Genomic DNA, 19,761 nt, shown 5'->3' on the forward strand with positions numbered 1-19,761 from the left:
GACGAGTCCGTAAAAAACCCAATAAAATATAAAATAATGCCTGTAAAACTAATAACAATAACAGCCACGACGATGGGCCAGACCCAGGCACCCACAATACGACGATTGACCAACGTCAAAAAAAAAAAGGTTACTCGACAAATCTGAGATGCCCCTCTGAGAGCTGAGTGCGTCGAATGTCAAGTATTTGGCCAAAAATAGGCTAGAGGTATCTTGGCTGACGTGCAGACAAGAAGGTACTTCCACCATCATAATCATAATCATAATCATAATCAAAGACTCAAAGCCATTGAATGCCACTCAAAAGGTCTGAGCCGGTCGAAGGAGGCCCGACTTAATTGAATGAACTTGAAACAATTGCGGTGTAATTTCATAGACATTCAATGGAGATGCATTATGGCAAAGTATTCGATGGGGTGTTCTACAATCATTTCAAATCGCTTACAACAAAATTAAACATCAAACAAATTATGATGCTTTCATCAGCTTGTACCTAGTTCAAAATCTCTTTGGGATCATGTTTGCCCACGGCCAACGTTTTCCGGAATGACCCATTGTCGTTGTCGTGACTAATTCGATGACAGACTTCCATGTCAAATCTGTGCGTCTCGAGACGGTCTTTGAACGCTTTGATTGGGTGTTATTGACACGACCAAAGTACTCACTTAGCCATGACTTGTTTGCTTTGATTGGGAAACCAAGAAACCCGCAGGGAAATAAGTACAAACATAATAGGTCTATTTATGTTTTTATTTGTCACTAATTTTATTGATGATATAGTTATTTTGTAGCAATCCGATCTCTTTTAAATGATTTGATATCTCAGCCATTATTGTACGGTAGAAAATGTCAATGAAATACTTATTACTACGATCTATGTAGAGAGTAAGGAGATGATACACATAATTTTGTATGTTTAGTTTAGAATTGGAACAATTAGCTTCGTCTTTAGCATAAAATTTGGTTTTACTTTGATTTGCATTGCATTCTGATAACTCCTCCGTATCTATAGGTAGCATCGTTTTGGGGGCCTTCGATATCGGAGATCTATTACGTATAGCGGCTTGCTTTGTTTTTGTCTAAACCAATTGCTTTACATCTCAATCGTGTTTCACGTAGAATTATTCTATTTTTGTTGTATAGTGCCAAAAGCGTTTTGGGTTTTCAATGATTATGCCTGGTAAATACTAAATATAGTAATTAAATGTATTATAAATTATTTCTTGAATGTAAAAAATGTTTAACATAAAAAGTACTTAGCATTCTACGGATAAAGATAGATTTTTTTGTTAGACTTTTCATGGATTTTTATAAATATTATTTTCTTGTGTATGTATGTATGTATATGTTAGACGTAGTTTTTTTTGTTGATCTTTTGTTTAATTGTATGCTCAAAATATTGGATTTTGATGCGTGGTTTTATAAAGATAATCAGTACGAATTGCTCAAAACTAAGTCCCTTGGGAATACGAATTGATATCTTGCTAATTGCAATTCCATAGGATAAAGGTTTTAGATGCAGTGTGGCAGTAGCGTTTATGACAGATAAGATGTTTAATTAAAATATATATTCAAACAAATTCAGCAAAATGAGTTTTAAACTCAATCCGCCCAAAAGTATGCAACGAATGATCATAATTTCAGTGCAGTGTTGAAAATCACGAAATTAAAAATATATGAGAATACAACAAAATTTCAAAAAAGCGCGCGCGAATAGAAGAGATTGAAGAGATTCGCCCGCTCTTAGATTCCGTTCCGCTAGTGGGTGGTGCAGCCACTCGATTCGTCATGAGAACAACAAACAGTGTAATGAGCTGACTATGAAAACGGGCCGTGTTGGGACCTTAATAGATTAAAATATTAATTCAATGCGCGCTTTGCTAGAGATGTGATTTTGTCTTGGAAGAATAGATAGATGGATTCCTATGAAATTGCAATTGGCGTCCAGCGTCAGCCGAAAACGGGGCATGGGTTCTAAAAAACAAACCAAAATAAAAAAAAATAAAATGGTTAGGCAAGGGCCCTGTCTAGTGGCGCAGCAGCATGTTGCTGACCTTGGCTTCCGTCTTGGGGGGGGCGGTGTTGGTGGTGATCTTCTCGCGGTACTGCCGATTCTCGGGATTGGCCAACACCGAGGCAATGAACTCCGATGTCTCCAGCTGCAGCTGTGCCAGACGCTTCTGCAGCAGCTTGTTACGCTGCACCAACTTGATGGTCTTGATGGCAATAGAGAGCAGACCGTCGGTGTTCTGAAGATGGTAGCTATGCTGCTGCTCCTTGGTGGGCTCCTGCGAGTACTCGTAGCCACTGTCGCCATCGTCGTCCATTGACTCAGCTAATACACAATGTCTGGCTGTTGGTGCTCCTCTAAAACTGAAGCTGTTACTGCTGTTAGCCATGGTAGGCTGTAATACTGTTTTGATAGACTCGCTGATGGAATGTTGCTGTTGTTGCAGTTGCAGTTGCAGTGGATGTGGATGTGGATGTGCAGTCTGGTGTTCTGCTGACTCGATTTGGCCCCGCGCTGATTGCATCTCTGTCTGTATTGCCGCTCTCCTGCTGACCTCCGCCTGTGTGCCACTCCGTGGGGACGACGGTACAGCAGCACTGCCTAAGATCAGTGGCAGTCTTCGGCGGTGCAGTCTGACCAGGCGTCGGCGACCCGCCGAGTTCATTGAACCATCGGTTACTGCAAAAAAAAAAAACGGTAAAAAAGAAAAAAATTAGACATTGGATTCAAGTAAGTAATAACTGATAAAAACTTTGCTGCTGAGGCCCTCGATCAGCTGCTAATCAGTCGGTTGTCAACCGATCATTGGACTGTCCCTGTCTGCCTGTTTGTGTGCATCGCGTGTGTTGGGGAAACGTGACTCGAAGCGTTTCGCATCAATTTTCAGTCCCAGCAGTCGTAACACTCTTTTTCCATCCGCTAACAGCTGTTGAGTTGTCGACGAGCTTTTGGGAGCTCTGGCAAATGGCAACACACTACCGCATGACCTACACAAACGCCCCCCTTCCCACCATACACCCTTGACACAAATCATTTCCCCAATACCATTTCCGTGACTGTGTCTGTGGTCAGGGTCTTGACGGAACCTGCCTCCATTTTTCGACTTAAACATTGCACATGGCAGTCGACGTGCACACATTCGGATCGGAACATTCATTGGGCCCGGCACCTGTTTGCGCTGTGCAAATATAGCTTTTCTTTTTGATAAGCTGCACCCTACTAGCCGCCCCACGAGCCGCCCCACAAACCCCAGTGCCCTGAAACGTGAGTGTGTTACGCCGCATGTAATGGAAGAGTCGACTTCATGGCGCCAGCCTGCAGTGGTTTGGCGTTTGCCGGTTGAAAAATATAATGGAATGATGGGGGGTTAGCTACTTATGTGGAAATTAGATCACTTTTGGCTGAAAAACAACAGAAAACTACAAATATTTTTTCTCCTTACTCTACCAATCAATCAATAAAGTTCTGATCTATTTATTAGCTTTGGTTCTTTTGATCTTTGAGGGTTTTTCCTTAATAACCGTAGACAAGACCGAGTGCATTTCAACCAGTGGTGTCGAGAGATCTTTAGTGCTCCCGAAATCCTTGTTCTTAATCCAGGTCGAGTGCTCAACCTTATCAAAACGTTCCTCCATTTCCGCGCTCAAATCGCTTATATAGATACAAAGCTCATCGATTTCAAAGCGAAGGTCTCGTAGATCTCTCGGCAGACGACTGTTCATTAGAAATAGTTTGTTTTGGCTAAAAAATCGGAAAACGTGGACCTTGGCCGTGGTCTGTGCCTCTATTTTGGATATCTTCTGATGGAGCAAGTAGTGGTAGCGCTCCAGGCAGACGTGCAGTTCGCCGGCCACCTGTAGGACCCACTCGTTGAACTCCTGCGCCCGGGCGGACATGTGGCGCAACTGTTTGCTTATCGAGCACATCCGGAGGCGAAAATCACGCAGGGTGCCGCGCAGATTTTGATAGCGGCAGATCATCTCCGAGATTTCACACTGCAGGCGATGGTGGGCATGCTGGAGGTCACGCACCTCGACCTTTTCCTGGCAACTCAGCTCCAGAGGCTTCGGCCGTTCCGGCATTAGCTCCTGGACTTCAACTTTGACATCCAGCTCCTTCCGTTTGCGCTCAATCTCCTGGCATAACTGTTGGATTTTGGTCAGATATTCCTCCTCTGGCTGTTGCTCTTCTTCGGGGGCCGTCTGGTCCTCGGATATGGCTTGATTTTGACGCTGCCTAATGGCAAGCTGCATCAGTTCGATGCGTCGGATAATACAATCGATTTCGGCCACCGCATGCATAGCCCGATCCTCGTCATCCTCTGTGGCATCCTCAGTGTCGGGCGTGGGCTCTATGGCCAACTCCTCCTCTTCCCCCGTGAAGCTGACAGGCTCGTCATATTCAAAGATCTCGATGGTTCTGCATTTCAAACTGCGCTGTACCATGTCCATGCGATCCAGTGGCATCTTGGCGCAGTCCATGACCGATAATTCATTCATTTTGGCTGTGTGTTACTGAAATTTGCCTATGCTTGTTTTTGTTTGTATTCTTAATTGTGTATCTATTTTAGAACTAAGGCAAAGCCTATTTTGATTTGCCTCCCACATGCACTCAACATTGCGTATACGCCCCGCCCCGTTCCACTTGAGTGCGGCCCCGGCCGGGGGCTCTCAACGGAAATCAGCGAGACGCATGTTCTTGGCATGTGCACCAGAGACAACAATCCTCAACACGATGCGGAAGTATTGATTGCCATTCCCACCCGCCCCATTCAACCCACTGCACCCTCTCTTCTTCTCGAGAATTGACTTACTTCCTGAATTGTCAAATGCCTTTTGCTGGCGTTCGTTCTCTTGTCGCCATTCAACTTATGCAAGATACCCCCTACACTAGTAGAGTACCAGGGTATATTGTATTTGTGTAAATGTTGTTTTAGTAGGGCATCAAGAAGCTTTCAAAGATCACAAAGATCAAGGATGTCCCTAAAGTCTACACTATGTGAAAAATATATACAGCCAGTTCCCTTTTCTTCCGAATAATGGATATCCTTTAGTCGTAGATCTTGAACCCTAGGCTTCTCTGTTGCTCCAGCATTATTTGCTTTTCTGTAGCAGCAGTCACATGCTCTTGCCTGCGTCTGTCTACGTTTGGCATTGCAATGCATTGCATTTCATTGGGGAGCTGAGGATGGGGCCATGACTGTGACTGTGGCTGTTTTTCCGTTTGCTGTTTGCCGTTTGTTGTGCTCATTGCGCCGCCAGCGACCTCGTCATTGATGACTGTGGAATCCACGTGCCTCGTTCCGTGCTCAGCTGATTAGTCAACGGTTAATGCTTTATTAAAGTAAAAATACAATTTAAAAATGCACAAAACGGAGGGCGAGGGCAATGCCCAAAGGCTCCCGTCACCTGCTGCTACCCAAGCCCCCAGACAGGGAACCACGCCCACTCAGCCAGAGGGGGGCCAAGCGTCGGAAGGCATCCGCACGTGGCCCCATCACACCCATTTTTATTGTAGACTTGTGTGTGCGTATATTTTTCGGTTTTATTTTTATGTGTTGCTGGAAATTAGCAGGGTAGGCAGCAACGAGTACACCAAAAAAAAAAAACACAGGCAACGCTTTCAATGAATTCGCATTGAATATGGCACCAATAAAGCCAGAAGCAGAAGCAACAACAACAAATAAAAAGCACAGTTGGCTAAAAGCAGGCGAAGCAAATGTGCAAAACATGTAAATAAAGAGACCCCCTGCCCCTCCCAGCCCATCAGGCAAAAGTGGCACAGCAGCAACAAAAACGTGCAAAGGTTATGACACACTCACATACCCCACCCTATTTTCTCGGATATTTCTCAATAAAAATAGCACTGGTCAGAATATATATTCGTTGTGAAATGGTCGAAAAAATTAACCCACAAGTTACAGATAAATTTTCCTGAATAGGCAAAAATCAAATATACATATATATGCTGCTGCTCTACCCATGTATTCTTCGACTATCGGGTATTAAAAAACCCCAAAAATATTGCACACCATCAATCAAACGTACGCTTTCATTTATATAATTAATAAATAAATAAATTAAATGTATTTCTTTGAAGGAATTCAAAATAATTCCCCTGGCTATCGCCTGCCGGCAGTCAATATCCATTTCATTGTTAGTCATGGGGCAATAGATAGATCGCTTATATAAATCTGTCAGGCCGTTTTCACATACGAGCTTCGTCTTACCCAACAGGGAGAGGCTACAGCCAGATGGAGGTGGCAGCAGGCAGCCGGCAGCCGGATATGCCATGTGGGCCAATTGCTGACGCAAATTGTTGTAGCATAACCCCAAAGTCGCGTGCCAGCCATGCAACAGTAACAGCCTCAATAAAGACCAACCAACACTGCCAGCAGCAACATTGGTATCCAACACGTGGAGCGCCAAACGACCCATCAGGGCATGAGGCACGTGCGTCCTCTAGTTCAGCTATAGACGGAGCAGAGCAGAGAGAGAGAGAGCCCTTGTGGCAAGTGGAAGTGGCAAGGGAGAAAGCAAAGATAGCTGTGGTGACTGGGACTGCGGCGGAGGTGCGGTGAGGGAGCGGTCAAGTTTACATAAATTAATTAAACATGACCGCGTAACGTGAGCGTAAGACGACTGGCAAATGCACAACACAGCAGGGAATCAAGGGAAATAAAGAGCAGCTAAAAAAGGAGACAAAGCGTACATTGTAATAAATATAGAAGGCAATGTTACGTATGCGCCGTGTGCGCCCCCAGCAGCGACAGAGAGTTGTCTGCACTGAGCTAAAAAACAAGAAAAAAGACTTTATTCATCTCAATGATGGAGAGATGGAATGTAAAAAGGGTTTGACAGCCGGTTAAACATTTCGTAAGCGATATTGTGGGAGGTTCTTTATCATTTAACAAAAGCAATAAACAACAAGTTACCGAAACAACCTTTCAGTCTGCTGAAAATAGAAATATAATTAACTTAAATTGTAATGATTACGCCCACATGTGAAGCACTCCTCAAAAAGGACATGAAACCATACAAAATAATTCATATTTTCCGTTTGCTCAAAGCCTTTTACCCAGCTTATGCCATTAATTGGTTTGATTATAATACTAAGAGTAGGCAAAATGGTTTCCTTTTTCTTTCAGTGTGACCGATATCTTTCCCTTATTCCCAGATTGGCTGTTGTGGGTGTCGGAGGGGTCGGGGAGGGTCTTACTGTTACTGGTACTGTTACTCACCATAGCTAAGCACTGAGCTGCCTCGTGCGGCAGCAGCTGCTGGCAAGGATGACGACGACGTGTATGATGATGATGCGGTGGTGGCGGCTGATGAAATGGCTGCCGTTGCCACGACACGATGTCGCCTCGAATCTCGCAGCGGTTTTTTGTCCGAGCATATGGTGGGTGCCATTTCTTTGGGTGGCTAACACTGCAACAAAGAAAGAAACAAAGCCCGCAATTAATTAGCCGCCAAATTGATTAATTGACTACACGGTCGCTCAGTGCATAAATACGAGTATCCCCACCGCCACTGGACAACGTCTGCTGCTGCACGCGCTGTCAAGTACGGAATAAAAATTAAATTAAATTCTCAACTCAATTAAATAAAATTCGTTTCGGGGGTTCATTAAACTCGAGCACAAGTCCCACCGCATTCTGTGCAGAATACATACATATGTATATCTTTTTTGGACATTAAATCAGATCAGGAGCAGCAAGTGGAGGGGGCCATAAATCGGTGGCGATAAGCAGAGTAAAAGGAAATACCACAGATTTATATTGCAGTGAACAAAAGAGAACTAGAGTTGGATAAAGTTCTCTTATGAATGGCTTCTTTCGATGCACGTTCAAGGGTTCTCGTTGCCCGTAATCCACCATTTAATCTTCATACAGCTGGAGAGCAGCCTACCCTCTTTGCCATTATAACTACATAAATCACTGGAATCAAACAATCAGCGGCTGCCCCTTCAATGCCCAAAGTTCAAAACCCCAAGTCCCGGGTCTGGGGCCCATACACCGAGTTGACATTTTGGAGAAACACTTTGGTGGCATCAGAATTCAGGACGACGCACAAAAACCACCACAGTCTCATTAAGTGTGCCTCAAATCCTGGCTAACGACCATCGGGCGCCAAAGGTAAATAAACTTAAAGTGAGTTTTGGGGTGGAAGCGGAATATTGATGGAGAAAGCATTTTGTGAGCTCATACAAAATTCCTCAAGAGCTCAAGTGCCTGGAGGCAGTCAAATTCAAATTGAAAAACGCCCTGAAAAGTATAGCAGACACACCACCAACTACAAAAACAACGACAACAACGGCAACAACAACAACAACAACAAGAAATGAGCTTGTTGACGGCACGTGTATCTCTTGAGTGTAATTACATTTGGTAAAAGCGCCCGCGACGATGATGAAATGTTTGTGGCCCTTGACGGCATTCTACCAAGCCAGGCTGCCCCCAACCCTCCAGAACCCAAAAGTCCTTTAAATGCTTGTGGGACGACTAAGAAGATTTCCTCCTCCGACTCCCAGTTTGATGTCAATGCGTCAATATGCGTTGAAATTACATTTCATTATTTATGCCTTATCCGTCATCCGATAGTTAAAGCCGGAGCTGGGCTGAGTCGTAGAGTCCTTAGTCATCATTCCAGCCGGCCGAGCAGGGCCAGCAGCAGTGTAGCAGTGGCAGTGAAATGTCTGTTGTGCTGTAACAAAAGACGGCACTGTGCGTAACAAATTCTAAGCCTCCACGAATTGCCCCAATGGCAAATTTAATGCGGCGCGTGGCAGACCTTATGGACCGTGGCAGCAGCCACCCAGAACCCCGAAGATGGGACAAGAAAGTGGGAGACGGCCAGCAAGATGTTTCCTAAGATTAAAATGTGAGCCAAGGTAAGATGGTATATTTAAGGAGTCCGGGCCTAAGCTTCTATTAAACTATTGTTGGAGCTCAACCACCATGCAAATTCTATTAATATTGAATCCTCTGTTGGTGGCACAATTAGAAACACGTTTTGTTTTCGGCACAAAGACACCTGTTGTTGGGGTTCTCCACCGCCGTTACCTTTTACTGGCTCTGGGGTCAAGTCAATCAAGCAACTTTGGTGAGATTTCCCGCTGCGTGCGTACAAATTAGCCAATAATTGTTCAACATGACACGCCACACGAAAACACAGCAGAAACACGAACCGAACTGTCAGCTGTCATAGAAAAAAGTGGAAACAAAACAAAAGAATCTGCGCGCTTATGCCAATGACTTTTCACACGCCAACAGTACAGAACGGAAAGGAAATTTGATTTCCTTTCTGTCTGGCTTGTGTGTTTTTTCCTCGTTCTTTATGTTTTATTTTGGAAATTGTTGAGGCGTCTCAAGGCAAGGCAATTGTGGCCGGCGGCAAGACACAAAGAACCACCACAATATTTTGTCCAAAATGCGAGTTCCAGAGGTTAAGGAACTCTCTTCTCTCTGGCGATGTCTGTGACCGTGCGTGTTCGTCTGCCAAGGCGTTGCCATTTTCAAATGTATTTGTCATGTGAAACGTGAAACGCTTCGGGCACTGCATATGTATCAGTGTACCTCCCTCATCCAGTGAGTGGCATCATTCTCTCAGACATATGTATGTGAGCCCAGCAGATATACAGCTGTGTTACTTCTAATAGTGGTCTTCCCAAAAACTTAAATCGGGTATACAGATGTTACACCCAGGAAAAAAAAGCAACAAAATTGTTATACTCACACTAAAATATACAAATATATACCAATAAATTGGTTCCGAGAGTGAAAATTGTACTTGTATTTTAATATTAATAAGAAAAAAATAGATTAAAATATATTTCATGGTTACATTAAGTATATTTCATATCTAAATTAAATAACTTCAATACATTTAAATAAATTTCCTACCATTTTAATATATTTTATTTATTATAAACTGTTTCCTATTTAGATTAAATACGGGGCTAATTAAAAATACATTTTTTATAAATTTAACTTGAAATAGAAAAGAATTTTATCTCAGAAAGAATTTTCTCAGTGTACTATTCGATTTTTATTTGTACTTATTTCATTCAATTATTTATTTTATTTAGGTATTTTTATAAACTATTTTTATTTTTTGTGTTCTGTTTCATTTTATTTTGTTATTTGTTTGTTATTATTTTTAATTTATAAATTTTAGTTAACCAGTCCTCGTCCATGGTTTTCCATCGACAGCTGGTTATCCAATTTCCACCGAGAACCTTACCTTCGGTTTACAGATGTTAAAAACAAACGAAAGCGCAAGCCTAAATTCATATGAATTGCTAGTATTTTGCCCACAGGTGTATGGCAGTCAACCCGTCTGGCTTCTTGTTCTCGCGTGTTTGGGGCGCACGCAGCGCACATGAAGGGAAACGTTTTAGATTGCACTTGGGTCTCGTTTCTCAAAATGTGTCTGCCGGCAATTGCCGTAAAGATCCCTTAAATATGCCTTGAAATATTCATAAATAAAATTACCAACCTTAGGGGAGAAGCGTGAAAGCCAAAAGCAGAACTTTAATTTAGAAGATAAAAAATGGTGCGTATACTTAATATTAACTTGATTCCTTTTTTCTCTTTTGCCATTACATCACTTGCATGTGTACATTCTTTGTCACTGTCGCTTTTCTCAACCTCGGACTGCCTTGCCTTGTCTAATGTCTAATCTGTAATGGGGCATTCCATTTATTTCTGACCTTATCTAACAACTTTACACGCGCCGCACATTGAAAGACACCGCCAAAGCGAACAGAAATCTCAATTTTTTTTTGTATTTGTTTTTGACTATAAAACTTTCCATTGCATGTGTATTTTATTATTATTTCTTACATTCACTGTTTACCCCAGCCAGGCCAATGTTTGCTTGAGATTTGTATAGTTGTTTAGCCCCAGATACACTGCCTTTTGTCAGGTGTGGGTATAATTACTATTGAAGGTGATTGGAAATCAATCGAATGTTCAAAAGAACTTGCATTTAGGTTTCCGAAAATAAAAGATAAAAAGTCTACGGATATGACTCTTTTGTTTATGATTGTAATCAATAGTATTACAGTTCTCCGGGAGCATATTTGAACATGAAGGGACAGTGCCTTGATTCCTTTAAACAGCATTACATCTGTCATAATTAAATCTCATGCCATAGCTTGTTAGGACTTAGCTGGAACTGCTCATGTTCCCCCTGATATGACGACAACGCCAGGAACTACAACCACATAGACACAGCCACAAGCTCAACCTCAGCGTAAAAGTGTTAATTTTCCTTCTTATCTGGACACATGCGCCGGAAAGTCAGACATTAACACTAACGACGAAACCTACTATGTGGCAAGCCAATTTCCACAAAACGAAGCACATGTACCCTTGCTTGTGGATGGCTGTAGGAACGAGTCATTTTTAGGCTTGAAATAATAATCACCTCTGAAAGAGTATAGTGAAAAGAGCAGGCAATCGACATGCGTCATAATTGTGTTTAGATACGGTTATGACTGGCAAAAACGTGCCAGCAAACGGAAGATACTTGCCGCAACAGAGGAGAAAAATGAGAGCAGAGCCATACTCGTGTATCAGCCTTCAAGCGACACTTGCTAAGAGCGGTCTAGACAACGTTCCAACGATTAGCATGGTCCCATCGCAAAAGTGCCGCTGCCACTGCTGCCTGACGCTGCTGCTTCTGTTTATAATCAATTTTCGGTTAGCCATCGGAAAGGCGATAAATGTTTATGATGGCAACAAGGAAAGCAAATAATAAAAACCGAAAAACATCAAATGAGACACACGTGTGCCAAATAATGACTACCCAGCCGATAAGCGGAGTCCAATAACAGAAGCGAGCCGGAACCATAGCCACACACTCCGCTCTGACAGTCGATTCCCAGACAGACAAACAGAAAATGACAGACATTGTCTGTCTCTGGGGTCCAATGTGCAATACAGCATAAATTTCTACTTAAGACAAACAAATAATCCCAAGCTCAAGCCAATCTCTGACTAATCGCTGCTCATTTTGTATAAGAATTAAATACAAGCAGACGCTTTTAATAAGGTAAACAATCAGTATTATTTCCCTTGATTACAGGCAATGATGAAATTTCTATTGAATTTGAATTTTTTGTTTTGGAATCCATAAAGAAAATATGGAAATATATTAAGTAATTCCTCAAATTTTTCACCAGCAATAAATAAAGATTTTATTCTTTTGTTTCTTTCCGCTTATTATCCACAACAAAAATCAATCAACCAATCAAATTAGCTTAACGCTTGAGGTGCCTTAAACCATAATAAAACATTGATTGTCAAAACATTAGAGCCGAAACCCGATCTCCGGAATACATAAAACATAAAACACAAATGTGACTGTGTGATACAGAAAGGTGCGTTACTAATTGATGAATCTGTAGAGATCAAGCACAGATCTTTGCATATCGCGCAGACCGCTGCTGCTGCCACCGAAGAGAATGTTTTAATTTTCAAGTTTTCGATTTTATTGACAACTTTTGTATTGTATTCGATTCGATTGTTGAGGGGCTAATTGGACCGAACAGTGCTTGTTCATTGTTCGTTGACTGCCACTTTGAATGAATTTAATGATTCGTGAACATAAATTTGGGGCCTTCGAGAGCTTGACATTTTGTCGGCAATAATTCGTGGTTGACTCGTTTCATTGGCACATCATAAAAATGTTGTGCGCAACATATACCATTGATTAATTAATTAATTTTTTGTTTCTTTGGCACGTGTGTCTCAATGTGCCTCGAGTATACAAAGTCTGAGCCAGTTAGAAATAGATTTGTTATTGTAGAATATTTCACATGGAGGTGCGCCAAAAGTTATATTTAATAAACAAATTATAATCTTATATTTAAAAACAACCATTTGTTTTACTCACTTCTCTTTCTTTATGGTATGTACCCATTGAGACAACTTCACGTCACGGCCCCTCTACTACTCTTAATGGCCGAAACATGTTTTGACTTCGAAACAACCATTTACTTCAAAACCAGCTAACACACCACTTGATAGATTCTGTTCTAGGTCAAGGTCTCTCTTTTTTTTATCAGCATTTAAATATTATAAATTAATCTAGTTGATGATTAATCTACGTACTCGTAGACGACATCTTCCTAGAAACATTCCGCTCGTGGGTTCAAAAGTCAGGCAACCGTTGGTTCCGTGAGTCAGCCAAAATTGAGTGAGTGGATGACAACTCTATGAGCCTGAACCCCTAGTTCAGGTTAGGTTACAAAAGAGTGCGGCAGTCGGAGTCGGATGGCCAAAGGAGTTCACTGAAAAAGCCCCCAGTGGGTAATCCCCCAGAAGCCAATAGCGGCGCGTGTGTTGGCCATCAGATGTTTTGTTTGTCCATTCCCCGAGCCCCCATACTACACTCGACTCGTTTCCTCAGCTGCGTACCCCGCCTTTGTTTAATTTATGCTTTGCCTAGTGGCTGAATGGCAGTGAAATATAATTCGCTAATGCGCCCATAAAATTAGCAAAAATAAAATAAAACAAAATGAAACAAAACAAAAGATGGGAAGAGATGCTAACACAATAATTGTGTACTGTTTGTCTTAGCCGCACGTGTGTCACTTTTATAATGAAGCATGAGAAACAGAGAACGACAGAGTGAGACAAAAGATGGGACATCAGAGCTTACTTAGTCTACCGCTCACTCTTTTACCCCTTAATCGTAAATTACAGAAGGTAGATATGCTCATATGTATGTACTATGTCTGCCCGTCCATCCCCATCGAATAAGGAAAAAAGGCTGGACTCAAATTTGTGGTAGTTTGCATAAAATTAATGTTAATATATATATTTATACTTATTTTTGAATTTATTTGAGTTTCTATCCTAGTGCTAAAAGTTTTACTTATATTTAATTTAAGTCTAATTTGAATATTATAATTTTTTTTATGTGATTTGGATATTTAACATTTACTTACATCATTTCTTATTTATTACACCAATGAAATATGTATAAGTATCTTACTCAAACCGCTAAGAGTCTGTCCATATAATGGGTATCCCAAATTCGATACAGCCCTCGGCAGCGTTCTTTCTCTCCCTCTGAAACCCACACTCGGACAAATACACGCGCGTGCATTAATTTACGGTTACATTTACTTAAGCGTCGTGTCTCTCGTTATTGGGTCAGCAATTAGTGGAACGAATTCCGAGTGCGGTCGGGCATATTATCTATACATATCTATGTGTGTGTATATAGTGTTTGCCTAGTTGCTGACCATCTAGTTAGCCGATGCACGTAGGAGCGCCCATTGCCACACATTGCAGACGAAGGATCGACTGTGGTATGGGGAGTGTGAAATCTCATTAATCATCAAGCTTATGGCGCCCTGGGCTGGAGCTGGTTCTGGGGCTGGGATTGAATATAATTACGTGTCATTTTAATAACTGAGCAACTGGAAAACTAGAGTTATATCACCCGGCAATAGTAAATTATGGCAATTTCCGCTGTTAACCAAATCAAACGCACACACATTACTCATACGTCATGTGGTCGAGACAGCGGTCAAACTTCTGGGACTAGAAGCGTTGAATAAATTTCTAAGGGAATAAATTATTTCACTTCCCATTTGCCACATCACACAGCATCCTATTGAAATCCGTTTGATTTTATTAAAATAATACACCCGCTTTTGACTGGGCGGAAATGGCTAATACTCGTATATTTCAAGGGATTTGAATAAATCTCCATGGATCCCACATAGTAGTAATCTCCCTAATATGCCATTAGGCAAATTAATTATACCCATAGAAAATTAGGCAATTTTTTATTGTTATGGCTGTGTCTCGTGTTTCACATTTGGCATTCATGGGCGTTCGGGTCGGCTAATACAGTAGCCGTTAACATTTTGTGTTTCTTCGAAATGTTACAGTTTAGAAAGCCTCTACCACCCACAGACACAGAGACAGGGACAGACGGAGACCGGCACAGATGCGTCGCACACGTGCGACTCAAAAGGGACAGACGACGAAGCGAACGACATGACCAAAAGATAAAGCGAAAAAGAGAATTAATTTTGTAGTTGCCGGCATAAATTAAAATGCAAAAAAAAAAAGCTCACACAAAGCCAACAACACACAAATACTAGTAAGGGAAATTGCAAAAACAAAGACGACCCTGTCATTCAGTCGCAGCCGCAGTCGACGGCTTCGGCAGCCCAATTGCCACTAGCAAGCGAAGCCATGGCAAGGGCGACCATAACTGTGAAAAATCCCAGCAAAAAGCATACATATTGTACATACTTGTCTCAGTTTTTCTCGCTGTGCAAGGTAGCGTGCCTAGAGTCACGGAGAGAGAGAAAGAGAGATAAAAGCTTCTGCTCTCTCTCCCCTTAATCTGACACACAAGCCATCAGAGAGCTGGCTGCGCAAAAACAATGAACGCCTTCATCCCAAACTCTCTCTTCAAATGTGTGTGTGTGTGTGTGTGTGTGTAAGCTACAGAGTTTCTCTTGTTTTTTTTGTTCTTATTGAATTAACGACGCACGTGTTGCGCCTTCCCCAAGCTGCGCGCGCTCTCGTTTCCCCCGCAATCGGGGCAGAGCCCAAAGCCAGCATTGCGCTCGCAGTCGCTGTCATAGTCTCTGCCCCTGATCAGCGTATCCACAACGCTTTGCTGTTATTTTTTTTTTTGTTTTTGCTTTTGTTTATATTTATATCGGATGGAGGTTGTTCTTATTTGTTGCTGTAATTCGGAACGCGCGCGCTCGAGCAAAAATGATAAATCTACGATTATGGTCGTCATGGGGTGTCAGGAATGGGGCGGCCACAAGGCACACGCGCAAAAGTTACCTATCATACGTGTAGATACAGATATGGTTATGCCAATGTGCACATGGCCACGTATTTGTGACGACTTCCTGCTAATGGCATTGACCAGACGGAGAGTGTATAAGTATTTTTGAAAAAGTTTCCACCCATAAAAACATATTTCCAAGTAAAGCCTTCACAGATTTGCGGTTTATTGTCTTAAATGCCTAAGACACCACTTGAAAAAGTTTCTCCATTCCATTGTTATACCAGTGACTTGTCAAGCCCAAAGTCGAAGTTAAACAAATGCATTGATTCCACACTGAATAAACAAATAAACAAACAGCTGTCGTCACTGACTGATTCACTTTAGCTGAGACATCGCTTCTTCTCTTCTACGTATAGCTCCACACACCACACCACCACACAAAGAAAGAGCAGCTGCAAAAACTTGCTCTCAAAAAGTGGCCACGATTTCTCCACATTGCCATTTTGTTAGTTCTTTTTTTTACTGTGCTTATGGGGAGACAATGGTTTATGTTTATTTGGAGTTTCCTCAGAGAACATTTCACACGCCAAGGCTGTGTTTATTGTTCAAGTGAAAGAAAACATCTGTATGGGGAGAGGAAGTTCTTTATGTGGCGTTTCTTGGAATCATAATAAATAAGCATTGGCCCGGCCATATCTAACGCACATTCGAGCCGAAGTTTTGCTTAGTTCCGAAAAAGTAAACAATTTTCTATCAAAACAAAAGCTATAAATATGGAGTATGTTACTGGAAACATTTTAGCCTTTATTGTTGTATCGAAAAAGAAAAGGGCAATATAATGGTTTATTCTGATATGATCCTATCATTACAATGAAAGCGACAGATAATTGTTTATTTATGCATTCTCTGGATGACAAAACCTCTTCTGACATAAACAAATCTTTGGCTTGGAGGTTAACAAAAAAAATCATACATGGTTCATATCGTTTTATTGATTTTCGCTATTCCAAATACTTAGAAAACTTCGAATCATCTTTTAAATGTTATCCTAAACAATTTTTAGGTGCTACCCGATATCCCATTATTTGTATTTCATCATTTTTTTTCTTTTATTGCTTAGCATTTTATTGCTAATTTTTGTCACTATTCCAATGTGTTTTTGCTTCTGCTTATTAATATGTTTACCCTGACATTGTGAGCTTTTATGCGCCTAGAGAAATCAATATTGCGCATACGCCATGTGACGCGCTGTAATGCATTTTGGGTGTTGCAACAGACAGGACCACCCAACAAAAGGCCAAAGGCCATGACATGCGTCAATGGGACTGGGCTCATAGAGCGGTGGTGAATCCTGACCTAAATTCGTCCTTGAGAAGGTGAGGGTAAAAAATGCGAGGCCCACACAAAGATATACCCGAGGCCGTGAGGTTGAGAGCGAGACCAGACCCGAGCAGAGCAGCATCTCTAGCGCGGTGAGAGCTTTCAGCATCGGAAGTCGACTGTCAAATGCAATTTTTTTTTATTATTATTTCGCGCGGCACGTGTGGCCCACAAATGTTTGGCAAATGCTAATGCTAATGCTGGGAGATTTATGGCACAACCTTTTTCTATGGCCTTGAGGGGGCGGGGCACCGGGGCACTTGGGGGAGTAGGGACTTACCGCTTCGTATGAGCGTTCCAGGAAATGCGGTAGGAATGATGGGGATGTTGATTTGTTGGTTTGTTGTTCTTCCGGTTGGCTAAACTCTTTTTGGGAGCGCACTCAAACACACACACAAAGACAAAGACACAGACACAGAAACAGATCAGAATGGCAGCATAAACACGCTTCTTTTAATTTATTGCACCCTCATTGAAAATAATGAGCATATTTCTCGCTCTCTATCTCTCTCTCTCTCTGCCCCTGGCGCGCTTTCGTTGTTGTTTTCACACGCTTTTAATCTATTCTAGGTGGGATGTGCACGAGCACGGACTAGAGCTGGGTAGAGGTGTGTGTGCAAATTCATAGACGCCGAGGAACGTTGACTGCGACGTCGACGTCGACGGCAATGGCAACACGCGCGCCAAACAAAACTTTCGCTTTCGTTGCGCGTGGGGTCGCCGCAACAACAAGAACAACAGCAGCAGCACACTCACACTCGCACGAACACGCGCGCTCGCAAACAACAAACACGACGCTTTCAAAGCTTGGCAGTGCTATATATCCCGTTACTTGGGAGGCGAACCGAACCGTACGACCGTGCGAAGCAGAATGAACGCGAGCCATGGACCGAACGTCGTTTAAATGGCCCCGCCGCACAGTGGGTCCGTTTGACTTTAACCGCGGTAAAAATCTCAGCTCTTCAGCCAGTGAAGATGTCGTCACAATTGAACACTTTTAGGAGAGGAAACATTTATTTATCCACATGATACAATTTATTTACATTAAAGTAACTATCAATATTCCAATTTGTTTCAGATATGCTTAAATTATTCTCTTTAAAATGGCTTTAATGGCCTTAATGATAAAATTAATGCCAATGACATTCTCATATGATCTGATGCTCGATTGATTATTGTATTGTGTAGACATATTTTTGGAATACTTATACATTATAGGGTTTTTTATCCCCTTGCACTTACCAGTATTATCTGATTAATTATTCCTCATTTTAGCTGATAAGTTATTAATTAACTAATTGACTTTTGTACGCAATTTAATTTGATCCATATGCAATATGTAATACTAATTAATCTTATCTCTATAATACAATCTTAATAAAATATGGTGCCTGACAGTAAATTAGATTTTCACATGAACACAAGCATCTTCAACATATAAAATGTGAAATAAAAACTATTTTTAGCCATATAGAACAAAAACAAACCAAAACCGTTGACACACATTTGATTTGAAAAGGCCCACGCATTTGTCGCTCGGACAAAAGTGTTTCGGCAACAATGTTGCGGCAACAATTTATTACACTAAGGCAATGTCTACACTGTCCGAAAATATTCACTGGGTTCCATCGAGCCTTTTGTTTTGGGTTAAGTTTTTGGTTCTGTTTGGGGCCTGTCTGCCTGCTTGACTGCTTGCCTCCTGCCCAGACCCTGCGGCCCACAAGGCCCGCGCACCCCACCCATGGACAGGCAATTTTGTCGCACGTGTCGGAAATTTTGTTACGGCCGATTGCTTTCGCTTCCTCCTTCCCACCGTCTCTGCCCCCTTTCGCACTGCTTGCGTGTTTGTGTGTGTGTGTGTGTGTGTGTGTGTGCTTCAATGAGTTGTGTTTGTGTTGATGGTTGGATATACAAACATATATATTTTTGGGGGCCCACATTTCTCGCTGTTGTCGTAATGAAAAGGCAATTCAATGGCCTTTGGCTTTTCTCGGGTTTGGTTTGGTTGGGGTCCAAGCAGCGGACCCTCAGCCACAGCGCTCAGCTTTAGCACTGCTTGCGAAACTAACGGTAAACAGGCGGGCGATGTCTGATTTCCTGTTTCGCTTTAATCGTCTGGTTCTGAGAGTGACGTTAACTGTCGTCTGGCCGAAAGAACCGAAGATGGCAGCAAAAGGCGAGCAGAAAACAATAAAAGAGGAATTAGCATAACACATGAGTCGACAGTTGTCGCCATCTCGTTCTCCGCCGTCTCCTCTCTCTCTTTCTCCCTTCTATCACATTCATTGTCTCTTTATGTGTGATTTTAATGGGCTCGTGGGTGTCTGCAAAGGCCTGGAGACAGGGGCACACACTTTTTTCTATTTCAATTGCCGACACGTGTTAGCGCGTGAAACAAAAGAAACATTCCTATTATAAACTGGGCCGTATGACTGGCTAGGGTTGGGGGACAAGCATCATAACATTTGCATTTGCCTGTAAACCGCACGTTTACCGTCACGGTGTCATTTAATTGCCATTAACCAGATGGGCGTGGTCGCGTTTTTGTGCGTGAATGTTATAGACATAACCTCCCTCCCCCAAGGATCCCAA

The 19,761-nt window shown here is 42.1% G+C and overlaps 2 protein-coding genes across 3 annotated transcripts; both read right to left on the reverse strand.

Moving 5' to 3' along the window:
• Positions 1 to 740: 740 nt before the first annotated feature.
• Positions 741 to 18,032, reverse strand: LOC108157460. Of its 2 annotated transcripts, XM_017289533.2 has the most exons (4): positions 17,450 to 18,032; positions 7,251 to 7,440; positions 2,055 to 2,689; positions 741 to 1,974 (listed from the first exon to the last, which is right to left on the reverse strand). In XM_017289533.2, the coding sequence occupies exons 2-4, from the start codon at positions 7,420 to 7,422 to the stop codon at positions 1,951 to 1,953; spliced, it is 831 nt and encodes a 276-aa protein (XP_017145022.1). In that variant the 5' UTR covers positions 7,423 to 7,440; positions 17,450 to 18,032; the 3' UTR covers positions 741 to 1,950. The 2 variants fall into 2 exon arrangements, with proteins under 2 accessions (XP_017145022.1, XP_017145021.1); XM_017289532.2 differs by having other exon boundaries at positions 741 to 2,689.
• On the reverse strand, positions 3,469 to 4,587 carry LOC108157459. Its single transcript, XM_017289531.2, has one exon. It carries the CDS (start codon positions 4,507 to 4,509, stop codon positions 3,481 to 3,483), a length of 1,029 nt encoding a protein of 342 aa, XP_017145020.1. The 5' UTR covers positions 4,510 to 4,587; the 3' UTR covers positions 3,469 to 3,480.
• Positions 18,033 to 19,761: the final 1,729 nt, after the last annotated feature.

Source organism: Drosophila miranda, chromosome 2 (genome assembly GCF_003369915.1).
Source record: "Drosophila miranda strain MSH22 chromosome 2, D.miranda_PacBio2.1, whole genome shotgun sequence".
Classification (NCBI taxonomy): domain Eukaryota; kingdom Metazoa; phylum Arthropoda; class Insecta; order Diptera; family Drosophilidae; genus Drosophila; species Drosophila miranda.